Raw genomic sequence first — 26,540 nt, forward strand, 5'->3', positions numbered from 1 at the left:
TGGCGCCTTCAACATGTCACGTCAGCAATCCATATTAAAAAATTATTTTTTTATGGAGCTATGTAGAATGGCAACACTTGCATAAATACTAGGGAAATATTGTGGTTTTTAAAAGTATAAGGGGGTCTTTAGTAATTTTACCTTTTTCTGGTGTAGCCAAATAAATTGGCGCCACCAGACTTCAAAAAATTAGCTCCTGACACCCTATTTCCCTATTCAAACAGTTTAAGGCCAATTTTTTTTATTTTTTTTCTCTTTCACGTCAGATTCTTTGAATTGTCTTATTACTTTTTCTTTCTTTTAAGTTTATATTTATTTACTTTTTTAAAGTTTTTATTTCTCCTTATTTATTTTATTTATTTGTTTATTATTTATTTTAAAAAAATTGAAATATATATTTGAAATATTTTATAATATTTTTAAAAATTTTAAATATATATTTTTGAAATTATTTTTAAAAATTTAAATATATTTTTAATAATATAAAATATTTAAATATTTTAAAGATATAACCTTTCAAATTTATTATTATTTTTATAATATTTTAAGTGTATATTTTAAATTTTAAATATTTTTAATTTGTTTTATAATTTTTTAATTTTTTAAAATGTATTATTTTTAAAGATATGACCTTTCAAATTTATTATTTGTTTTATAATATTTTAAATGTATATTTTAAATATTTTTAAAATTTTAAAATAATTTTTATAAATTATTAATTTTAAATTAATTTTAAATATATTCAAATATTTTTAAAATTAAATTTAAAATTTTAAAATTAATATTTTATTTGGTGGAGCCATTTAGAATGGCTTTATCACTTTATAGTTTACTTTTTTATGTTTTATTAATATAAAATTTTAATATTTCATATTTTATTTTGGTAAAGTCATTCTTTATGGCTCCACCTCTTAGTTCTCTTGCATATATAGAATGGTGAAATTGTTGTGTTTAGTAGGAGAGTTCAAAAAATCTATTGAAGATGAATAATGAGGTGTTTTTGGTGTATGCTCTTTTTTATGGTGAAATTGTAGAAGGTGATGATGGTTCTATATTTCAAGGTCGGCAAATAGTAGGTTTGCGATTCAAAAAGATTGTGAAGCTAGCAGAAATGAAAAGGAAGATCAGTGCGAAAATAACTATCCGTTGTGAAATCCAAATCATTTTACAGGTTTCCAATCTCTATAGATCCGTTCAAATTTTGTGAGATGTAGCTGTTAGATGATGATGACTTCGAAACTATGATGGAAATATGATGGTTGACTGGAGTGAGAACCCCCAACTAGTTGAGTTATTTGCTGAGTTAGCAGACTTAGACCTGTTGAAAATGTTAGTCATATAAGTCAACATCGCGAATTTCACTTTGATCTTAATGTTGGATGGATAGATCAATTAGAATGCGAAGGGACATCACAGATACCCAAAAATCCTAATTATGGTGGGAGTTTGTATAACAACGCTACCCCCGGTCCTCGTCTACAAATACATCCGGAGGTGATAATAAGCACAGAGGCAAATTTCAGAGAAATGACCAATAATGGCGAAAATTTTGATCAAGACGTTGAAGATTTTAGTGACCCCAATGTTGATGAGGTTCCGGATGATATTGATGATGAAGGCCCGGAATAGGTTGAAGATGTTCACAACTCTTTATTTAGTAACCTGACTCGTGGTATTATTTTACGAAATGAACCTGGGGCGACATGTTGAATATAGATCCAGATGCAACGCATGTATTCGAGTTCCCTAAGTATGCCAATATAGTACTTGCTCATAGATTAGCATCAAATTCACAGTTCGAGGAGTTGTTCATTGGGCAACAGTTTAAGAACAAGGCGGACTGTGTGTTTGCCATCAAACAATACAGCATGAAGTTGTCGATTGATTACAAGGTTTCCAAATCTACACCGACATTATATGTTGTGGAATGTTGGAGAGCCGGTGATGGGTGTGGTTGGTGAGTTTGAGTTGTATTTATACAGAAGACTCAACAGTGGCAAATACGAAAATTAGAAAGGCGTCATACATATACTGTCGCACGTATGTCTCAAGACCACTGGAAATTGGATGCCAAAAGTATTTGCAACTGCATCATGCCACTAGTGAAAGATAGCCCAATCATTTCTGTGTCAACATTGATTGCAGACATGCAAGCTCGATTTCAGTACAGAGTGTTGTACAGGAAAGTATGGTGGGCGAAACAAATGGCCATGCAACAATTGTACAGTGACTGGGATAAGTCATACAATGAACTTCAGAGTTGAATTTCAACAATGGTGGAGTACATCCCAGGAACTGTTGTGGACTTGCAAACGTTGCCTTATAGAGACCCTAATGGATAATTGAAACTGGGGAGAATAGTTTTCCGTCGACTATTCTAGACTTTCGATCCATGTGTTAAGGCCTTCTCCTACTGCAAACCGTTAGTGCAAGTTGATGGAACATGACTTTATGGAAAATACATGCAGATACTTCTGATTGCGGTTGCACAAGACGGTAATAAAAATGTACTACCGATCGCTTTTGTCATCGTGGGGTCAGAGAACTCCGAATCGTTGGTATATTTCATTCAAGAAATTACGTAGACATGTTGTCAGGCAAGACAACATTTGCATTATCTCTGACAGGTCGAAGGGTCTTGTTGCTGCAATTTGGCAATCCAAGGTTTTATAGAGGTCTGTCTATTGTATTCGTCAAATCGCTATCTGTAATACCCCAAACCCTGCCTAGATATTATGGCCGAATCTGGCGATGCCACATGATAGGGTGTTTGAAAAATTATGTTGTTGCGATAAAACCATTTCCGTTTGTTTACTATTCTTTACCTCTTATTAGTTCCAAAAACTTTTACTTATTTAATCAGTTGATTCAGAACATAACTCGTTTTAGAAGCTTTTAAAGAAAAACAATTTAAGTAATCGTGCGTTTTAGAGAAACTATTTGTTCTTTTAAAAACCGAGATTTCCTACCACTAGCAGTTACTAATCCATGAAGTAAAGAAAATAAAAACCAAAACAAATCCAAAAGTTCGTAAGTCCAAATTACAACAAAAACTTAACCAAATAAAATAAAAAAATAAAACCAATACTCATAGATTAAAACCATAGAAGTCTAAAACCGTGGTCACTGTCGAGTCTTCCGCCGCTCTGATCAGTCTAGGTCCAGGGATTATCTGTGCACATTAGGCAGAGGGGGTGAGTTTACGTAAATTCAGTATGTAATCCCATATAAAACAAACAATAGTAAACACAGTGTACAGTTAAAAGTAGTCTGGGCCTAAGCCCCTTTTAGTATTAGTAGCAATTTGGCCTTAGCCCAATTCAGTATTAGTATCAGTAATGTACAAGGGCCTTAGCCCATCACAGTATCAGTAACAAATATATAGTATACAAAATCAAAGTCCTACCCAATCAGCCTCTACACACCATCTCCGTCCATCCCTACACTCAATGTGGGGTTCAAAACACCCATCCATCCCTACACTCCAAATAGCACCAAATGCAGCACATAAGTAGTAGTTTGCAGCTGAGCTGCCAGATATTAGGCTTACAAGCCTTTCAGTACACTTCCTCCAAATATCCATATCCCAACTCGACGCAATGCAACATACAGTAAATGACATGCTTATATGCAACTAACAATAATCATACATAAATATATTAGTAAACAAGCATAAATTATACATTCAGTTCACACATTTAGGGTTCTAAGTAGTGCTTATCAACCCTATAGTAGGTTCACAGTTGTCTTGGGCGATCCTTTCAACCTTAAAACACATTTCAGTAAAATGGGCTCACACGCCCATGTGGCCTGCCCGTGTGGGCCTACATACCCGTGTGGCCCACATGGCCCAATTTGGCCTTGGCCGTGTAATCCATTTTTAATGTAACCAATGCTAGCTAAATATTCATATATGTTTTTCCTCCTCCTCCTCTCCATTCCACATTCTTAATAAAAATATATTTTTACTATTTACTTATATGTTCATTTAAAGCTGTCTACTTGAGTCATTATCACTCAATTATTTATATCTTGAGCTACAGAATTCTAAACTAAGATCTGCTTCATATTTTTGAAACTAGACTCAAATAAATTTCTACCATAAAATTATTAGAATTTATAGTTTATCAAAGAAGTACAGTAAAATCTTCAAATTTATCCCTATTCTGCTGTTTGACAGCTTCAACCTTTCCTTACTAAAAATTATTTATCTCATATCACGGAATTTGGATGATGTTTCTGTTTGTTTCTCTTAAAAATAGACTCATTAAGTATTTAAAAATATAAATTTAAGCCCCTAATTATTTTTTTATTTTTAATGATTTTCCAAAGTCAGAACAGGGGAACCCAAAATCATTTTGACCTTGTCTCACAAAATTTATTATATCTCATAATTTATAATTCCATTGCTTACACTGTTTCTTCTATGAAAAAATAGTCTCAATAAAATTTAATTTCATATTTTATTCAACCTCTAACTCAATTTCCATTATTTTTGATGATTTTTAAAAGTTAGACTACTGCTGCTGTCTAAAACTATTTTAATGCAAAATGTTGATTTCCAAGTTTATAACACCCTTATTTCCTTTCTCTACAATTTTTCACATCATTTTCTCTTATTTCTCTTATTTATTGATAGCAAAAAATTTTGGTTTTTCGTCAAATCTCGTTTTCTGCTTTTCGGGTACACACTTATTATTGATTTACTGTAAAAACACCTCCTAGTGTTCCAAGACCTAAATATCGCCATACCAAAGCCCGATTTAGTGATACTAACGAAACTAAAATGAAATTACCACGAGTTATATAACCTTTAGTAGTAAGAAATCTTACCCTCGATCAAGAACAAGAGCTCTGCATGCTTAAGACGTCAATGGACAACCAGTAACCCCTTAATTAACTCATAAACACTAAGCGTAAAACCCCTCTTTAACCACTTAGCTAGAAACGTTAAGATTTAACAGAGACGAAAACTTACCAAACTTGTACCTAATGTTACACAAAAATAGACGTTTGAAAAAAAGAACAATTAGTAAACAAAAAAAATGAAAGGAAACGAGAAGAGAAGGTGAAGAAAGAGTAAAAATTCGGCAATAGGGGAAAAGAAAAGCAAACGCCAATTTTTTTGCAAGAAGGAGAAACCAAAATTTGGAAGAAAAACAAATAATATCAAGATAATTTGATAACCCACTAAAATCCCTTAATCCGCTCCCTACACTTTCCACTACACATCCACTACTCGGCATTTTAGTTCAGTTCAAACTCTTACACGGCACCAATAGCAAAAATAACTCCATCGCATGCACTGGGATTCAAAATCAAGACTACCAACATACTAACACTCTACTTAACCACCAGACCAGCAGGCCCATTTTGATATATTTTTGCCAACAATTAAACTTAAGCCTACTGAACAGGGTTAGGGCTTTATTCAGAAAAATTTCAAAATTTACCAAAGGCATGGCTTGAACTTGGGACCTCCCATACACACTCAGAACACTTAACCATTGAAGCAGATACATATTTTATGTCAAATTCATCAAAAACTCAAATTAAAATTTTGGGGTGTTACACTATCAACTTTCACAATGAGTACAAGAACAAAGTCTGGCACAAAAGAATTGTGAACATGGGTAAAAATATCGTATTTAAATTCATATTTGTAAATATTTCGAGTCCATTTCCTAATTGGGATGGTAACGCATTTTATTGGAATACATACGTAGGATACGAGCTGGAAGCACATCGATTCAAACATAAGTTGGCGAGGTTAGAGCTGATATGGCAGGGTCCAAACCTTCTCTTAAAAAATGGTTGGGTAACATAGAGCCGTAACAAGGGGATCAATATTTTGACGAGGGGTACCGTATGGTCATATGACAACTAACCTTGTTGAGGCCATTAACTCCGTCTTGAGGCATACGCGTCACTTGCCAATTTCAGTGGTTTTTTCAGCTATATTTTACATACTAGCAACTTTAATGCCAAAAATAGGGTTGAAACAAGCAAAATAATTAAAGGCAAGACACGTGCACGTTGAAAAAATCAGGGATGCCATGGAAGAGAACGCTCAAAAGGCTAGGTAAATGAATGCAGAACTATATTCCTAAAATTTGAAAACTTTTCGAGTGATAGAGTATATCAGTTGTAGGCTGGGGATCCCTGATCTCTGAAATAGGTAGTATGAGTGCGGGATGTTCCAAACACTACGATACCCGTATGCGCATGTGGTTGCAGTGTGCTACCTACAGTTTCAATGTCAAACAATATATCGACAATGTGTACACACTTGAACGTACGTTACGTATTTGGGGTAACGAGTTCCTAGTGTTAAAGGATGTATCGACATGGGAAATGCAACCACCTGCGTTTGAGATGTTGCCAGATCAGTCACTACGTAGGTGAGTCAAAGGTTGACCGACAACAATTAGGATTTGGAACGACATAAATATAAGAGAACAAGTCGATCCAAAGCGTTGCACCATATGTAGAATAGTTGGCCACAATCGGAGCAAATGTCCTCATGGAAACGTCTACACTGGTCAATCTTCATGGTCTGAAAGAAATTAAATGTTGTACCTAATGTTTGCATTTTATAATCTTTTAAAAATAAAGTTTGTATTATTTAGTGTTAAGCTTTTATTTAAAATTAAAAATCGTAAGTTTTAATACTTTAAAAAATATTATAAATTATACAAAAAAGACTAATATATAAGTTGTGGAACCCTAAACCAATACAGCAAATATTACATAACACTTAAAATTTACATAACTCAAAATTGGAAAGAATCGAGAGTAGTATCGTCGTTCGGGGCATAATGTTTTACGGGCCTTCATTGAAGAGGTGGACGTTGGGGCGTACTGTACACATCAGGAGGATCAGTAGCTGGATCGAACGTGGCCTGAAGTGAGGTGGAGTACATGTTATTCCCAAACATATCAAATGATATCAGTGGTTTCTCTAGGTGAAATGAACTCGAACCGCCTATGTTCGAGTGATATGAACTCGAACCGCCTATGTTCGAGTGATATGAACTCGAACTGACAATATTCGGGTGATATGAACTGTTCTTCAACTCATCACAAAAAGAGTCAACCCATTGGTCTGATGTGTTTAAAGGTTGGTCCTCTGAGTTGGGCTCCACCATATGTTGATCCTCTAGCTCCCCCATAGGTTGATTTCCACGTTTGTAGCCATGACCCAGTACTATCATAAGTTGTCCGCCATATAAATAAACACACCATCGAGTCATGTACCATTGCATGTATTCAGTCAATGGATTAAAATCAAACATGCAGGAATGCATCTCAGGCCGCCTGTCGTACCGGGCATTCCATAGTGTTACATAACATTGATGTTCCATATTCTAATCTGTTGTATGTTTCTCTCTCATGGTCTTACCGTGGACATTAGTAAATTGTTGTGGCTCGACTAGCACAAATTGTCTACACCAAATTGTCGCATAACTCAATCACCATTGTACCATTCAGTGGTTGAAAAGTTAAGGACCGGCATGTTAATGCACCACATATGGGCTTCAGCATGAACCCACTGAGGAATAAGGATTGCAATGTTCAGTGTAGAATATAGCATCCACAAGAACTGCACAATATAACATAATGAGTCAAGTCACATCACATACTGCAAGTGGTTAAGTTAAATCAACGTTACTTAAACCATATTAATATATATTACTTTCTCTCCGGCGTACGCCTCTATCATTTGGCTGTAAATGATTAATGTTTGGCTCGCACCAATTCTCGGAGACGTGGCCCATCTGAAACCAAAACAAACACGTTAGCAGTTAAACTTTTAAAAATATTATCCACATTATGAGTCGTTACATGTTAAGTATAATTTTGTTTTTACCTATTTATAAGTGGCCACAATATGGTTGGTGCCTAATAGCCGCTAGAAACGACATCCTGTATAAAGCTCAAGACTGCAGCAGACCCATACAACTAGCCATGTTACTAACTCCATGTTTTGTTGCTCAGCAAAGCTCATAGTACAATACGACCAACACTGCTGATCCCCCGCTGTAACTACCGGCACAAGAAAAATCCTCCAATAGAGTCAAGTACTTTAAGTGGACCCTATTAGACGTGTTGTTTGGCATAAGTACCCCCCGATCAGCTACATACTATAGGCTCGAGCAGCACACATCACCTCGTGCTTAGTGGCAGTGCTCAATAACTCTTTAAAATTTGCTCTCAACCATGTTAAGTCAAGCATGTAAAATTTTGTTCCCCATCACTAGGAGACCATCCAAGCAATCAGTGGCATAGTACTGGAGGTTCCAACATTTTGCTTCGACCCGTGACCACAACACCGCCAACTCGTAACCCAAGTTGCATAGCGACATCTTCTAATTTGATAGTGCACTCCCTGTACAGCATAATGAAGGTGTGGGTCACCATACACCACCGCTCAACCAAGACGGATATTAAGTTCGCCCTTAGGTCAAACCTTCAGATCAATGCAACATCCTCAAATCCCGCCAACTATTAGTATGGCATGACCCGCTCGTCTGAATCGTACTTGGGAAAATGAAACCGCGACATCAAAACTCGATACCCATCCTGTATGATAAATTTTTATAAAAATATGATAAATCAATTATCTATATAATTTAAACATAAAATTATATAATGAAGAGTAAAATTGAAAGGTTGAGAAAACAAAACATCAAACTTATACTATACCAACATAGCCATTCTAAGTATTCTTTACTTAAGTTAAATTAAATAAGTAATAAAATATTAATAATAGAACGAAGATTTTCCATAAAATATTAATAAAACACATAGAAATCAAATATGATTATTATGTCCTAATCATAGTTAAGCATTAAAACTAAAGGCAACTATATAACTACAAAAGTACATAAAAATAATAATAATGTCCTAAAAACTATAGGTGGTATGGGTAAATATAAAAATAAAAAAGATTTATTTTATTGAATTGATATCCATAATAATACATAGAGTTTTACATATAATATAAACTAGACATATTCAAACTCGAAAATTTATCTTACATATGAGAACTTTTATAAAAAAATTCACTCGTTAAAGACAAATATAACTTTTTGTACCCCACAAATGAAACCAAACACGAAAAAAGAAAATTAAGCAAAAAGGTTGTCATATTAAAAATTAATATATAAATTTATGAATGTGTACTAAAATTAAAAAATTATAACTAACACGTTGAGATTAATTTCGTGCAATAAAATAGTTAAAAGGAATAATAACAACTAAATAGAGATCAGTTTCATGCAATTAAAACATGTTGAACAAAGTAGCACTTAGCAAGAAAAAATGAAAAACTAAAACGATTTTTTTATTTAATTTATAATTAATTTTACTGTTTCGTTAATCATCGATGAAATATGATCTGTATTTGCTCCGAAGACATTTTGATATCTGCATAATATAAAAAAAATAAATACAATATAATTAATTATTATATTACAATAACTATAAAATATAAAAATACAAAATAAAATTATAAATTATAAATAACTTACTTTTTTTTCTTTTCTTCCTTCCTTCTCAAGGGGCCAAGCTCCACCTTATATAACATTCATCTTTTTTAATTAATATTTAAGTTAATGACTAATCACATCGCTGATATCAACGACATGAAGTGATTAGTTATGATATATATTTTTATTTTAATTTAATTTTTACTTTTTAATATATATATTTTAAATAAAGTCATATTTTTAAAAATAAATCCTTTTTTAATAAATATTTTTTTATTTTTAAAATTAATTCAAATTTTACTTTTTAAATAAAATATTATTTTTTAAATTTTAAATGTAATTAAAAAAGGTTTGAATATCTTTAAAATAATTAAAAATCATAATTTAAAAATTATCTTTAAAATTAAAAAATATTTAAAATATACATTTAAAATATTATAAAACTAATAATAAATTTGAAAGCTCATATCTTTAAAATATTTAAATATTTTATATTATTAAAAGACATATTTAAAATTTTAAAATATATATATATTATAAAACATTTCAAATATACATTTCAAGTTTTTTTTAAATCAATAATAAAAGATACATAAAATAAATAAATAAGGATAAATAAAAACTTCAAAAAAGTAAATAAATATAAACCTAAAAAAGAAAAGAGTAATAAAACAATTCAAAAAATCTGATGTGAAGGGGAAAAAAATTGGCCTTAAACTGTTTGAATAGGGAAATAGGGTGTCAAGAGCCAAATTTTTGAAGTCTGGTTGCGCTAATTTATTTGGCTCCACAGAAAAAGGTAAAATTGTTAAAGTCCCCCCTTATATTTTTAAAAATCACAGTATTTTCTAAGTATTTATGCAAGTGACGCCATTCTACATGGCTCCACCAAAAAATTAATTTTTTAATATAGATTGCTGACGTGGCATGTTGGTGGCGCCAAACACTTTGGCTCCACTAACTTTTTACAGTAAATTTTGAGTTATTTTTGTATTTTATCAAAAAGTAGGTTATTTAAGTAATTAATTAATTTTTTATGGTTATTTTTATAAAAAAGCCAGTTAAGTCGCACTTAACCTGACTTTTAAAGTGTTGGCTCATGTGCCAACCTAAAAAAAGTCAGTTAGTGTACGTTTATGCCAATACAAAAAGAGTTGATTCAGGGTCAATTAAGATGTCGAATTACATCATGTCTAGCTAACTTTATAAAGGTTGTACCAGAAGCATCCGTTTTTGTTTATATTCTTTAACCAGTTTGATGAACATATTGACTTCTATTTTTATTTATTTTTTCCACTATAAAGATTTCAGCAAAGTGAAGATGGAAGTATCCATTTCTAATACCAGAAGAATCCGAGCTATATGTTGAAGTTCAGTAATCACCCAATTACCCCAGATTTATATGTATATTATACACCCTTAAAATGTTTGCTAACCATACTTATAAGCAAAAACCAAAGGCATACAGGCGAAATAATAATTCACAAATCAACCATACATTTTCTCTTTGCCAATCGAGGTTCATTAGTATGACATTGCGTTAAAAATCATAAAGTACTAAAATGGAAGGAGATGCCAAGTTTGGGGGCAAATAATTTTGAATCAAATTGCGGGGTTTTGATCTTAAATTAATACAGAATAATTTAAACTTTGCTCGGATTAAAATATTAATGTGGTTTTACCATTCAATGTGTTTCAAAATTCTAACCATATATAGGGATGGTAATTTGAGAAGAGAAAAGATAAATAAATAAATATATATATATGCAAAACTTAAATGTGTAAGACGTTAGCTGTTAGACATAATGGTATAATTTAATTGAGACAAACATGAAAGAAATGTTGAGACCTTCATAAATTGATATTTACCCAAATTCACCATGGCACAAACTAGTACAACAAGGTGGAGCTAGTGTATATAAATTATACAAAACCTACATACATAAGGTATCGCATCACCCAAAAAAATGAACGTTTGAGCTCAAAATGAGCTCCACATATTTACATTCAAATGCATCAACATGAAGCACGATTGTAACTGCCACTCTATTTTCCATGATCATGAATGTAAAATTCATTGTTTTACTAAAGACATCATAAGAATGGAAAAATATAGCTTGAGCTTGTAAGAACAACTTCAGTTAGCCTATAGAACCTAACTATAACAGTGTGACAAACCACAAACAATTAGAGACTACCTAAGCATGTCTTCTGTATGCATTTGTGGCTGACTTAATGCTGGTGAGATGCTGAAAGCATTGCCATCGTAAAATGAAGTGTGTCCGATAGGCATTGGTCGATCTGGGATCCGAGGAACTTCGATATCACCTTCTAACATTTTCAGTGCATCCAAAATAGTAGGCCTCAAAGCTACCATTACATGAGCACACAAAATCCCAACCTGCACAAATCTCTCCATTATAGCCTTTGGGTTTGAATTTACGGAATCCCCGTTGTCGATCAACGAACGATCCAAAGCCTCATCAAGTTGTCCTGCCTTTATCAGTGACCAAGCCCAATCTGTTATCAAAAACGCACGCGGTGAACCCGATGATGACAAATCCAGAGCTTTTCTCCCACACATTATCTCTAGAACAACCACACCGAAACTATAAACATCGCTCTTTTCGGTCAGTTGGCCGTAGAGAGCATATTCAGGGGCCAAGTATCCATGAGTTCCTGCCACTCTAGTAGTAAGGTGAGACTGGCCTTCTCGGCTCTGCTTTGCCAACCCGAAATCAGCCACTCTCGCTCGCATTTCAGCGTCGAGCAGTATATTCGTAGCCTTAATGTCCCTATGATATATTGCAGGCTTCACTCCATAGTGCAAATAAGCTAACCCTTTTGCCACATCCACAATTATGTTCTTCCTCTGAGGCCAACTCAATGGTTTACTTGCCAGTTTCGAATGGAACAAATGATCATCGAGATTTCCATTCGGCATGTAATCATAGACAAGATACCTTCGACACCCTTTGTCATCGTAGCTTTCATCACCCTCCATCATACAGCAACCTCGAAGAGGCACCAGATTTCTATGCTTCAAGTTGCTAATAATCTCAACTTCATTGCAAAACTCTTCATCTCCTTGGAACTCTGATTCTATAATCCTCTTTACAGCCACCACTTTCCCATCTGGTAAAACCCCTTTGTAAACAAAACCAAACCCCCCTCTCCCTATAAAATTCTTGTTTGCAAAATTATCAGTCGCCTTCTCAAGATCCTCAAGTTTGAACCAAATCGAACCTGTATTAGGCCTCAATTTTGGCCTAAACCTTTGTTCTTCAAAATTAGAATCGGAGCCACCAACACGTTTCTTTGTAAATCTTTTTTCATACCAAAAGTATAACCCCAATAAACAAAAGGCAACAAGAAGAGCAACCCCAGCACCAGTCAAGCCAAAAACAAGGACTGAATGTCTTTTACTGGATGAACTAGATTGTTCATTCAAAGCCAACGAAAAAGCACATTTCAAAGCTCCATTACTTTCAGGTCCAAACTCATTAGCGATCCCAGCAGCATATAGAACAGTAAAATAAAAACAATCGGTACTGTGAGTTGTATTACCATCAATGGAGACCAATTCAGACTGAACTTGGTTACCTGCACGAAGACAAGTATCACAAGCAGTGAGATCACTGAGATCAGATCTGCAACCCTGGTCAAGTTCAGTGGATTCCCCAAGCTTTGCGACCCAATCTTGTGTTGATTGTATGCCGGCACAAAGCTCAGGTGTAACCACAAACTGCTCAGGCTCAACACAAAGGGAAACAAGATTATTAGGAAGAGAAAGTGAGTTGAGTTTTGACTGGTAATCTTCAAGGCACGAAAGAGAAGCCGCCAAATTGGGTAGCCCGAAGAGAGAGGTTTGTTTAAGATGTTGGGCAAGTCCAATACCAAAGACCGATAAGACAGATATGCAGCAGTTTTCTTGTGCAGTTTCAGCTTTGGAGGTTGAGTTAGGGTGGAAGTTAAGACAAAGAGATGAGTTCCATGGGATTCTTGTCACATAGTTGAGGTCCATTGGACAGTTTACAGATGAGTTGGTGGTGGAAGCAGGAGGCGAATCAGCTAAGATGAAGGGAAGGGCAGACATGAAAACAAAACAAGCAACCTCAAAACAAATCTTCATGTTCTGTCTGTGCATCTTTGTTTTTCGTTGAAGATTGGTAGATTTTCAGGCAAAAGGGAAGATAAGGGTGATGACAAAGACAAACAGGACGGAAGTTGCAGAGAATGAGGGAATCAGCACTGGGTCAAACGAACTCATCCTCCATTTCAAATCTTATTTGGCTGCTTTGTTTCTATTTTTTTTTTTTTTACCAAAGCGCGCGTCAATTTGCTGCAGTAGTAGAAAAGGACTTACGATTGGAGCGTTGAATATATGCATGCATGCTGATTGCCAAGGGCTTCTTTGTTGCTAAATGGGGGTAGTTGGGTTTCGTTATTTCGGGAAAATCTTTATTATAAACAAAAGTCCAACTCCTAAATCATTGTCGGCATTTGCAATTAAAATATTATTTTTATGGTTAAAATATTAAATACGCTTCAAGTCCTTATATTTTTCTCATATTTGAATTTTAGTCCTTTTACTTTTATTTCAAGAATCCAGCCCTCTACTTTTTTTGTTTTCAAAAATACAAGTTCAATTATTAACATTGTTAAAGTTCTATTAAATTCAAGTTCTTTATAATGTCATATTTTGTCACATGACTATCAAATGAGTATTATTTTTTTATAATTTCAAAAGGTCGCACAAGAAAATTTAATGAAGAAATTTAATGGTGTTAACAATTGGATTTGAATTTTAAAATCTAATAAGTAAAATGACTAAATTCTTGAAAATAATAGTAGAGAGATTAAATTTATAATATATAAAGGGTACAATGATTTGAAACATATTTTAACCCGTTTTTATATTCATCATGTACATTCTATAATAAAAATTTAATTAACCAACAAGCGTTGAACAAGCGTTGGGTACAGTAGTAAGGTAAATTGCACACTCAAGAACAGACTACAAGTTTAAATCTTAGAGACAACGTTATTCGAATAGACAACCACAAAACTTTGAATGTAGACTATTAAAGGGATTTGGAAGATTAAAAAAAAAATTAATGGTGTTAATAATTACACCAAATTTTAAAATTTGACAAGTAAAATGAATAAAATTTTGAAAATAATAATAAAAGATTAAATTTCAAATGTGTAAAAAGTACAAGGACTTGAAACACATTTTAACCTATTTGTATTAATATTAAATAATAATGGATGTACCAATTTTTGTCTATGATTCAACTCTTCAACTGATGAGCATAATAGCAATTAAAAATAAAAATATTTTGTATTTAATAAAGTGTTTTATTTAAACGCTTAAATACACGTCTCTTTATAATAGTAATATACCAATTGGCTATTTACTTAAATATTTTTTAACACTCTTTACTTAAATAAAAAAAAATGCATTCATTATATAGTACTCGGTGAGGTTAAGCAAATAAACTATTTTAATTTGAGAGGCCGGCATGTGGTAGTTTGGTTTTTGTTTTTACTTTAAATACTTTTATATAGATTTAAGGAGAAAATTGACTATATAATTTACTATTCATCGATAATATGAAAATGGATATTAATTAAATAAAATTTGACTAAATTATTGGTATTTTGTTTAGAAATTTTTGTACAACAAACATATGTTCATGTGTCAATTTATCTGCTTTAGATCTGAAAGCTTATCTGAAATTTGAGAGAGTTTAGACAAAAATATTAGGCATGAAAAATGGGTTTGGACAAAAAAATTAGACTTGTTTAAAATATGAACCGCTCGAATTTGAACAATCAAGGTCTGAACTTAGCCCAACCCAACCCAACCTGACCCGTTTTTAAGTTTATAATACTTTATATTACATTATTTTTATTTATTATGTAATTTGTAACACATTAAAAAATAAGTTTATACTAAATATATAATACTACTCTAATTTAAACATTAAAATAATGTTAAAATTACTATAAAAATTTTAATAAATAAAAAATAAAACTATTAGTATTAAAATAATATAAATGTTTTTAAAATATAATATGAGCGAGTTTAAAATGAGCTTGGATTAGTTTTTGCAAATATGAGTGGGTTCGCGTAAAATTTTAGACTCATATTTCAAACCGAATCGGACTTAAACAAACATAAAAATTATTAACATCATACTTAAATCCAACCCACCTCACCTATAAATACCTCTAAACATAAGCGTGTGAGTTTTCAACCATGTATATAGTTTTAATAATTTATAGAAGAACAAATATTTACTAACTTTGAATACTGTTTTCCAAAAGAAAAAATGGTAAGAGTAGATTAATGCTTCCTTAATAATTATATATATAGGAAGACTAGGTGGAAACTAGGAAAAGACTAAATGGTAATTTTATAACTAGGAAAAAAATATAAGAAAAAACGATATGAACAAACATAATCTATGTTACCATACAAAAGATGGAAACTAGGTGGTTTTTCTTTTTAGATATTTGAAATTCAAAATATTTAAAATTTGATACTAAATGGTAATTTTATATTTAGACTTCTATGTGGGTTATTGTAATTTAACATAATTAAATATATGTGATTAGGCTGTTTGGCTTTTGTAAGCAAATAGATTACATCGACTGTGTTAACTTTATTATGTATTTATGTTTATAATGATTATCCATAACTGAGATTAAATTACAAAATTAATAACGGAAGAGGTGAAATTGTAAAATATTAAAGAAAGAAAGTAGATGTTTGATGTTTGATGTTTGAGATGAAATAGTAATTGAAGGAGCCCCCTGCCTATGCTAATGCTGGTCTCCACTGAATGGATGTTGTCGAAGACATGGGCAATGGTTCAACTTAACAGAATTTCACCCATTGTAATCTTTATGTATTTTTTTATAACAAAACTAAATGCTTTCTTATGCAACGATGGGCTTCTATTTACTAGTTGTTTAGTCTATTTAATTTGTGATATATATTAAAAGATATCGTTCAAAGCATGGGGTGGTGGCGCAGTTGGCTAGCGCGTAGGTCTCATAGCTTCTGAGTTATCCTGAGGTCGAGAGTTAGAGCCTCTCTCACCCCAATCATTTTCCATTTTTCAAAATCTAGGATTGGACATATGATATAACTTGCTTGCTCGCTCGCTCGCTCGTAGGTTCTGCCTACAGCATCACCAAGCAGTAGGAACTCCTTAACTTCAGTAGGCGGTGTTGCATAAGATAACAATTTCTGAAGTGGAAAATGAAAATCTATTTTTTTTTCTCTGTTATTAGATACAACTTCGTTTTCTAGTAGCTTGACATCTTTAGTTGTGATAGCCATGCTGACAGCAAGTAAAGCTATTTTTCCAGAGCAAAGCTTTCAGCTCAGCACATAAAAAGTAAAAAGAACAATAGCACACATACTTGAAAACTTCCTGTAGGAACTTGTCCAGAACTAAAGCATTTTAAATAAAACCATCCATGCCAGTGCAGTCATGTCTTTGAACTTTTACGACCTCTAACGTCTACAAACTGATTGCTTTCCAAGTGCAGGCCACACTGCCACTTGAATTTGTTACAAAATTACCAATAGTCCCCACAAGAACAGGCTCCGTCTCTAAAGTGATGGAATCGATTCACATCTCTCACAACTATTTCTCGTTCATAGATGTTCGATATGAACTTGATAACCGTGTGACAATCCCCACAGATCCGGAGGTTTTTAGTTATGCGTATAACTACTTCAGGGTTTGTGTTAAGTAGTCCGAATGCAATGGCCAACTTTTCACTGTGAATAATGAGGTTTTGTTCTTTCTCTTCTTCACTTATGTCATGCAACACAAAACTGGTGTTTGGTATATAACCAGCTGCCTTGATTTTCTCAGGCAATGCTTCCAACAGGTTATATATTTCCTTCGACTGAGGATGAGATAAATCTCCACTGAGGAACAAGTGCGCTTTACTTTTGATCTCAATCCAACTACATCCAGGGTTCTTTTTTATGCCTTCACATTTTAAACGAGCTCTCAATTTATCAACCTCCTTCCACATGCCAGCTTCAGCATACATATTCGAAAGCAGAATATAGTTACAACTATTCTCCGGCTCTAAAACAAATAGCTCTTTCGCCGCCATCTCGGCAATCTCTAAATTTCTACTTTTCCTGCAAGCAGCTAACAATGCACCCCAAATGCTAGGTCCGGGTTGCATTGGGATTTTCTTAATGAACTCCTTAGCTTCTGCCAATCGTCCAGCACGTGCCAAAAGATCTACAACACAAGCATAATGCTCGTGTCTTGGTTCGACAGAGTACTTTGTCTGCATAGAATTGAAGTATCTTAATCCAAACTCGACAAGACCAGAATGACTGCAACCGGACAACAACCCTGTGAATGTGATTGCATCAGGGTATACCCCGGCTCTAACCATGTTCTCAAAAGTCAAGACCGATTCCAAACCCTGACCATGAGAAGCATAAGCGGTGATCATTGTATTCCAAGCACACAAATTCTTTTCATTTTCCAGTATTCTATCGAAACAACAACGAGCATTGACAAGGCTACCACATTTAGCATACATAGCAATAAGCGCAGTCTGCACCGAAGGATTTGATTCCAAACCAATCCTATTCACATATTCGTTAATCCGTCTCCCACGTTCAAAAGAAGCTGAATGTGCACAAGCAGGTAAAACACTCATAATTGTTACCCAATTAGGCTTAACCTCAGAATCTTCTTTCAACATCTCATCAAACAAACTCAATGCCTCCTCAGCTAACCCGTTTTGCGTGTAGCCAGAAATCATAGATGTCCAAGAAACTATATTCCTACACGGCATCCCCCGAAATAAGTCCTCAGCTACCCGTATCTCCCCTTCTTTCATATACCCTGCAATCAAAGCATTCCAAGAGGACACGGCTCTAACAGTAATTAGATCGAACACCTTATTTGCATCCCTTAATTCACCTACCTTCACATAAAAATCAATCAAAGACGTGCCGACGTAAGCATCCAACTCCAACCCAAATCTCAAGCTTTGTCCATGAACACATTCTCCCATCCAAACATCCAATACATTAGCACATGATTTAAGCACAAAAGGAAACGTAAAATTATCACCCTTAAGCCGTAAAGAATGCATTTCATGATAAATATCTATAGTTTTTAAAGGGTATCCATTATTTGTATAAGCTCTAATAATTGAATTATACAATAAAGAAGTTGGGTATTTTATTTTACGGAAAACTGTTACAGCTGATTCAAGGTCACCTGAACTTGCATACATGGCAACCATTTTGGCGCCAAGAAAAGCATTGGGTTGAAGCCCGTGAAGGGTCATGTGGGCATGGATTTGTTGCCCTAATTTTAAGAAGTTTTGGCCAGTTAAGAACTGGAAAAGGGGTGCATAGGATAAATGAGGAGGCGCATTTTGATCTGAAATAGGTTGCAAGAGAGTTTGTAAGGTTGAAGTGTAGGGAAAGGGCTTTGGTGTTGTGCATTTTGTTTGGGAAGGATCAACGTGGGGATGAATTGTAGAGAGAAAAGCTTGGGGTTGAGGCGGCTTGGGAAGTATAGTTGCTGATGAAGAGCGTAGAGCACGAAGCATTGGAAGGGAAGGGCGCTTAGGTAGCTCACACAAGGAGTTCTCCGGTAAAGGTTTTGTAGGATAAAGTATTTATATATAAATCGAAAAGTTGACAAGGTTAACAGTCCATATCATAAAAGAAACCAAAACATAAACCAGCAAAAGAAAGACAAGATAACAAAGAGACTACAACAAGAAACCCGGTCCAACAATCCATTAGTGTGCAACGATTAAGCGTTCTATGATGAGGGTGTGTCCGCGTGACAGTTACATAGTTTGAATCCTGTCTAAATTATTCTCATGGGTCTTTGGTGTTTCCTGCTTTAAAATGCTTCGAACCTGCTTGCTTCCTCCCCATAGCTTGCAACTTGACAGGCTCCTGGCATTCAATTCAACAAGGATTTCCCTGTTAACATGGAGCTCAACAAGAATTCTATCATTGGCATATATCTTAGAATTCCTTGACAGGATATCATGTCCATATCAAGGCTTTATTTGCCATGCTATGCCACTCCAGTTGTCATATAAAGCCCAGTTAAATATTAGTTGGTACGCATTATGGGAAGAAGTTTGTTCCTGTTGATTTCCTTGCTGTCAATTCCCACGAACCACTACCTGCTGCCTCCCCCAACGAGCCCTTTTAGAGTCTTGGTATAGTTTAATGGCTTGCAAAATGGCCAACACCATGTCAAGAATGTACACGAAGCATTGCAAGCAAGTGAATGGAATGAATAGAGAGAAAGCGGAGAAAAAAATTGCAGCAGATATTGTAACACTGAGAGTAACAATAGTTGATGGTTTGTAAGGTACAGAGAAACTGTAGGTGACCGAGAATAAAGTCAAGCAAGCAAAAGGTTAATTTGAAAGCATTTTAGAGAGAGCTTTGAGATTTAGAATGTAAAAATACCAAAAGTCCTAGGAAAAGTTGTGAGAACTCATATTTATATTTATAAGTTGGAGGAATTAGAGTTACAAAACCAAGCATTTAGTAGGAGTAACGAGACTAATTTTTTCTATTGCAAAGATACTAATGATTTTTTTTTCTTTTTTGTTAGTAAAAAGTTTAAATTGTTGGTAATGGACATAGTGAATAGTGAATTGGAGTCTATTTGTTTTCGAAATAAGAGAGAAGTACTTAATATTACAAGAAAAGGTTAAAAAAACTCTAAAACTATTTCTATATCTGATCCATTCATCCTGATAGTGAATATAGTCTAAGAATTTTGTTATATTCTAAGGTTATTTTCACTTTTTCTACTTTGGTATAGTAGTATATTATGAAACATCTTTTGCGGAACATCTTTTAAAATACAAGTTATTTTTAAAGAAGGGTTTTCTTTTTTAATAAGAGTTGTTCTTGAATAAAAGTTATTTTGACATGTTCAAACATCAACTATTCTCAACGTAGTTATTCTTAGTAGAGATTATTCCAAACAAGGGTTATTCTATGATGATGTTTTTTCTTGAAAAAACTTGTTTTGAATAATGTCTCTTTTTTAAACAACACAATTATTCTAAATAAAAGTGTTAAACCGTATTTGTTTCGAACATAACTATGCTTGAAATGTTATCCTTCTAAACAAAAGATGTTTCGAACATTAATTGTTCTTAAATGATAACTATGCTAAATAAAATTTACTCTAAACTTAAAATTTATCAAATTGCCACCAAAAATTTCAACTATTTAACAATACTAAGATTCACAATCTTTAACAATACCGAAAAATATAACATGATCAGTATGCTAACTTAAACTACCAAGTTTTCTAAAACATAAAAATTATAAAAAAAATAAGACTAAATTAACTAACTAATTAAAGCTTTAAAACCTTAAAACCCTTCATCATTCGTGAGTTTCTTCTTCTCCTAGCTTCGAAATTTTGATGATTTTAAGAGAAAATTATTTTCTCTTTCCTCCCACTTATTACTTAATTTAACTAATGTTTTAATATATTAGTAGTTTTTAAATTATAAATTTTATAACGTTTTATGAATATAAAAGTTTACTAACCGGCCACACAACTCTAAGGGAGTATATTTGCTATACAAGACCCTCACATTAAATTCTAAATGTAGATTCTTTAAAAATTGAATTTTGATATTTTTATGATTTAGTTTCTATACTCTAATTAAGTATTAATTCAATGAAATTACCTAATTGAAATTCAACTCACTTCTAATATAACTCTATAAATATTTAATAAAAATATTTACAGATCTGATTTAGGGAAACGAGATTTCAAAATCACATTTTTCGATTCTACTAACTTTCGAGTCATTATAGATTAAGTGAAACTAATTCACAAGTTCGATTTTGTTTTAGTGCATCAAACTCTACTTGCATTGTCGCTTTCCAAAGAGGATTCTTTGAACCATGTTTATAAGTCCTAAGAGGGACGGAGGAGGTAACATTTGCAATGTAATGAACAAGCTTTTTGATTTTGAATATCTTGTTTTGGGATCTAGCGACGAAGCGAGATGGAAGGAGTATGTTTGATGAGTTTGGATTTGCTTGGGTGTTTGGGACGAAGGAGGGTAGGGAGTAGTAGATTGAGGCACAATGGGTGATTCAGTTGGAGGAGATGAATGAAGGTTGATTTGAGAGGACGTAACCATTAGGTTTTGGGTAGGTGGTGGTCGGTTTTTATGAGTATAAGTAAGTTTTTTTTTATAAAAATAACCTCAAAAAAATTTAATTACTTAATGGACCTATTTTTTTGATGAAATATAAAAATAATCTAAAATCTACAGTAAAAATTAGTGGAACCGAAGTGTTTGGCGCCACCAACATGCCACATCAGCAATCTGTATTAAAAATCAATTTTTTTAGTGAAGTCATATAGAATAGCACCACTTGTATAAATACTAGGAATACTGTAATTTTTGAAAGTATGGGGGGTTTAAGTAATTTTACCTTTTTCTGGTGGAGCCAAATTAATTAACTTTACTAAATTTCAAGACATTAGCCTATCTACATATTTACCTATTGAAACAAGTAAATTTTTTACCTTTTTTCATTCACGTTACTTTTTACGATTCTTTGTCTTTTTTCTTTTAAAGTTTTTTTATTTATTTGCTTTTTAAGTTCTTTTTATTTGTCATTTATTTATTTTATTTATTTGTTTATTATTGGTTTTATAAAATCTGAAATGTATATTTTAAATGTTTTATAATATTTTAATTTTAAATATATATTTTAAAATTTAAATATTATTTTAAAATTTTAAATATTATTTTTAATAATATAAAACATTTAAAATATATTATTTTTAAAGATATGACCTTTCAAATTTATTATTTAGTTTATAATATTTTAAATGTATATTTTAAAATTTTAGAAATTTATTTATTTAATTTTAAATATAATTTTTAAATTATGATTCTTTAATTATTTTTAAAGATATTTAAATTTTTTAAAAATACTATTTAAAATTTTAAAAATAATATTTTATTTCAAAAGTGAAAATTGAATTGATTGGAAAAAAGAAAAATGATTTATTTGTTAAAAATTGTGATTTTTTAAATATATATATTAAAAAGTAAAAATTTATATTAGAAAATTAAAATATATATTACAATTAGTCTCATTGTGTCAATGACATCAACGATGTGACCAGTTATTAGCCTAATTGTTAGTTTTAAAAAAAAAGATAAACGTCTTATTTTAAGAAGGTGGGTTTGGTCCTCCTTCAAATATTTGTAGAAGGAAGAAAGAAAAGAAAAAAAAGTAAGTTATTTATAATTTTTATTTTGTATTTTTATATTTTATAGTTATTGTAATATAATAATTAATTATATTTAATTTATGTGTTTTTTAAATTATGCAGATATCAAAATGTCTTTTAGCACAAATATGGATCACACTTCATCGAGGATTAACGAAACAGGAAAATTAATTATAAATTAAATAAAAAAATCATTTTAGTTTCTCGTTTTTTCTAAGTGTTATTTTGCTCAACGTGTTTTGGTTGCATGAAATTGATCTCTATTTGGTTGTTATTATCCATTTTAACTCTTTTTGCATGAAATTGATCTCTACGTGTTATTTATAATTTTATTAATTTATGACATATTCATAAATTTATATATTAATTTTTTTAATATAACGACCTTTCTCCTTAATTTTGCATTGTTACTATGCTTGATTCTATTTGTAGGGTACAAAAAAGTTATATTTGTCTTTAACGAGTGAATATATATATTTTTATAAAGATTCCCATATGTAAGATAAATTTTCGAGTTTGAATATGTCTAGTTTATATTATATGTAAAACTCTATGCATTGTTATAGATATCGATTCAATAAAAATAAGTATTTCTTATTTTTATATTTACCCACACCACCTATGTTTTTTAGGACATTATTATTTTTTTTTCATGTACCTTTTGTAGTTATATAGTTGCCTTCAGTTTTAATGCTTAACTATGATTAAGACATAATAATCACATTTGATTTCTACGTGTTATTAGTAATATTTTATGATAAATCTTAATTCTATTATTAATATTTTATTACTTATTTAATTTAACTTAAATAAAAATACTTAGAATGGCTACGTTGGTATAGTATAAGTGTGATATTTTGTTTTCTCAACCTTCCAATTTTACTCTTCAATATATACTTTTATGTTTAAATTATATAGATAATTGATTTATCATATTTTTATAAAAATTTTACTATACAGGATGGGTATGGGTTTTGAGGTCGTGGTTTCATTTTCCCAAGTACGATCCGGACGATCGAATCATGCCATACTTAACGCAGACGATTTCACTTCTCATGTCGATACATCCCTTAATACGGGGAACTCATTACCCCAAATACGCAACGTACGTTCAAGTGTGTACACATCGTCGATACATTGTTTGACATTCAAACTGTAGGTAGAACACGTTGTAACCACATGCGCACACAGGTACCGTAGTGTTTGGAACATCTCGCACTCACACCGCCTGTTTCGGAGATTAACTCCGTAAGACCGTGGCGAAATCCTCGACCGAAAGCTGATGTACTCTGTCACTCGTAAAGTTTCCAAGTTTCGAGAATATATTTCTGCATTCATCGACCTAGCCTTTTGAGCATTCTCTTTCATGGCATCCTTGATTTTTTCGACGTACATTTGTCCTGCATCCAACTGTTTTACTTGTTTCAACCTCATTTTTGACATTAAGGTTGCAAGCCTGTAAAATGTGGCTGAAAAACCACTGAAATTGGCAAGTGACGCGTATGCCTTAAGACGGAGTTAACGGTCTCAACGAGGTTAGTTGTCATATGATTGTACCGGTACCCCTCATCAAAACATTGAGCCCATTACTACGGCTCCGTGTTACCTAACCACTGTCTGAGTGAAGGTTTAGACCCGCCATATTAGTCTCTAACCTCGCCAACTTATGTATGAATTAGTGTGTTTCTAGCTCGTATCCTACGTATGTATTCCGATAAAACACGTTATCATCTCAATTAGGAAATGGACTCAAAATATTTACAAATACAAATTTAAATACGATATTTTTACTCATATTCATGATTCATTTATACCAGTCTTTGTTCTTATACTTATTGTGGAAGTTGACAGCGATGTGACGAATACAATAGATGAACCTCCACAGAACCTCGAATTGCCGAATCGCAGCAACAAGGCCCTTCGATTTGTCAGAGATAATGTAAATGTTGTCCAGAAAAACAATATGTATCCACAAGTTTCAAATGAAATATGCCCACGATTTGAAGTTCTCCTAATCCATGATGACGAAAGCCAGCTAGTACATTTCCATTACCGTTTTGTGCAACCGCAATCAGAAGTATTTGCGTGTATTTTCCATAAAGCCATGTTCCATCAACTTGCACTAGCAGTTTGCAGTGGGAGAAGGCCTTAACACATGAATCAAAAGTCCAGAACAGCCAACGGAAAACTCTTCTCCCCAGTTCCAATTGTCCATTAGGGCCTCTATAAGGCAACATTTGCAAGTCCACAATAGTTCTTGGGACATACTCCACTATCGCTAAAATCCAACCCTAAAGTTCACTGTATGACTCATCCTAGTCCCCATACAATTGTTGCATGGCCATTTGTTTCGCCCACCACGCTTTCTTGTACGACACTCTGTACTGGAATCGAACTTGCATGTCTACAATCAATGTCAACGCAAGAATGATTGGACTATTTTTCACTAGTGGCATGATGTAGTTGCAAATACTTTCTGCATCCAACTTCCAATGGTCTTTAGACATACGTGTGATAGTGCATGTATAATGCCCTTCTAATTTTCGTATTTGTCACTGTTGAGTCCTCTGTATAAGTACAGCCCAAACCCGCCAACCACACCCATCGCCGACTTTCTAGCATTCCCCAATATATAATGTCAGTGTAGACTTGGCAACATTGTAATCAATCAAAAACTTCATGTTGTATTGTTTGATGGCAAACACACAGTCCGCTTTGTTATCAAATCGTTGCCCAATGAACAACTCCTTCAACTACGAATTTGACGCCAATCTACAAGTAGGTATTATTTCGACGTACTTAGGAAACTCAGATGTATGTGTTGCATCTGGATTTACGTTCAACATGTCGCCCCCAGGTTCATTTCGTAAAACAATGCCACGACTCGGGTTATTAAATGAAGAGCCATGAACATCTTCAACCTTCTCTGGGCCTTCATCATTAATATCGTCTGGAACCTCATCAACATCGGGGTCATTAAAATCTTCAACGTTCTAATTAGAATCTTAACCATTATTGGTCATTTCTCTGACATCTACCTCTGTGCTTATTATCACCTTCGGATGTATTTGTAGACGATGATCGAGGGTAGGTTTGTTATACAAATTCCCACCATAATTTGAATTTTTGGATATTTACGATGTCTCTCTGCATTCTAACTGGTCTATCCATGTAACACCCCTAACCCGTATCTGTCATTGGAATAGGGTTACGAGGTATTACCGGACTTATACACTAACATTTATACAAAATCGAGTCATAAATTTTGCATTCCACATTAATTCTTTTCAAATTTCACCATAAAGTCCCTGATATGGGCCTATGAGGCTCAATACATGCTTTAGAAGTGGTTCGGGGTTAAACTGGCAATGTTGGAAATTTTTCTTTGAAGATAAGGGCACACGCCCGTGTGGCCTAGAACGTGGCCATGTGGCCAGCCCGTGGGGATCCCATGGCCGTATGGCCAACTCGTATGGAATTTTGACTTGCATTTTCTTAAGTATCAAAGTGGCACACGGCCTGGGCACATGTCCATGTGGCTAGGCCATGTGGTAAACTGATTTTTCACCATTTTAAGCCATTTTCACACAATTTTGACACATGACGGTGCTTGAAACCCGTGTTCTTCCCACGACTAAGACACACGGCCGTGTCTTTGGCCCATGTACTATCCTGACTTTATATTTAAGGATACAGGGGACACACAGTCATATCACACGCCCATGGG

General features: G+C 33.2%; 2 protein-coding genes and 1 non-coding gene across 3 annotated transcripts; 1 reads left to right on the plus strand and 2 right to left on the minus strand.

Moving 5' to 3' along the window:
- Window positions 1–11,355: 11,355 nt before the first annotated feature.
- On the minus strand, window positions 11,356–13,883 carry LOC108479028 (probable receptor-like protein kinase At1g11050). Its single transcript, XM_017781460.2, has one exon. The coding sequence runs from the start codon at window positions 13,636–13,638 to the stop codon at window positions 11,686–11,688; it is 1,953 nt and encodes a 650-aa protein (XP_017636949.2). The 5' UTR covers window positions 13,639–13,883; the 3' UTR covers window positions 11,356–11,685.
- A 2,638-nt stretch (window positions 13,884–16,521) lies between these two features.
- TRNAM-CAU (transfer RNA methionine (anticodon CAU)) lies at window positions 16,522–16,606 on the plus strand. The gene is given in 2 exon segments: window positions 16,522–16,559; window positions 16,571–16,606. It is a non-coding gene; the product is annotated as a tRNA-Met (tRNA).
- Window positions 16,607–16,758: 152 nt separating this feature from the next.
- Window positions 16,759–19,999, minus strand: LOC108478447 (pentatricopeptide repeat-containing protein At3g62890-like). Its single transcript, XM_017780906.2, has one exon. It carries the CDS (start codon window positions 19,107–19,109, stop codon window positions 17,088–17,090), a length of 2,022 nt encoding a protein of 673 aa, XP_017636395.1. The 5' UTR covers window positions 19,110–19,999; the 3' UTR covers window positions 16,759–17,087.
- Between the last annotated feature and the right edge of the window lie 6,541 nt (window positions 20,000–26,540).

Source organism: Gossypium arboreum, chromosome 12, assembly GCF_025698485.1.
Source record: "Gossypium arboreum isolate Shixiya-1 chromosome 12, ASM2569848v2, whole genome shotgun sequence".
NCBI classification, from domain to species: domain Eukaryota; kingdom Viridiplantae; phylum Streptophyta; class Magnoliopsida; order Malvales; family Malvaceae; genus Gossypium; species Gossypium arboreum.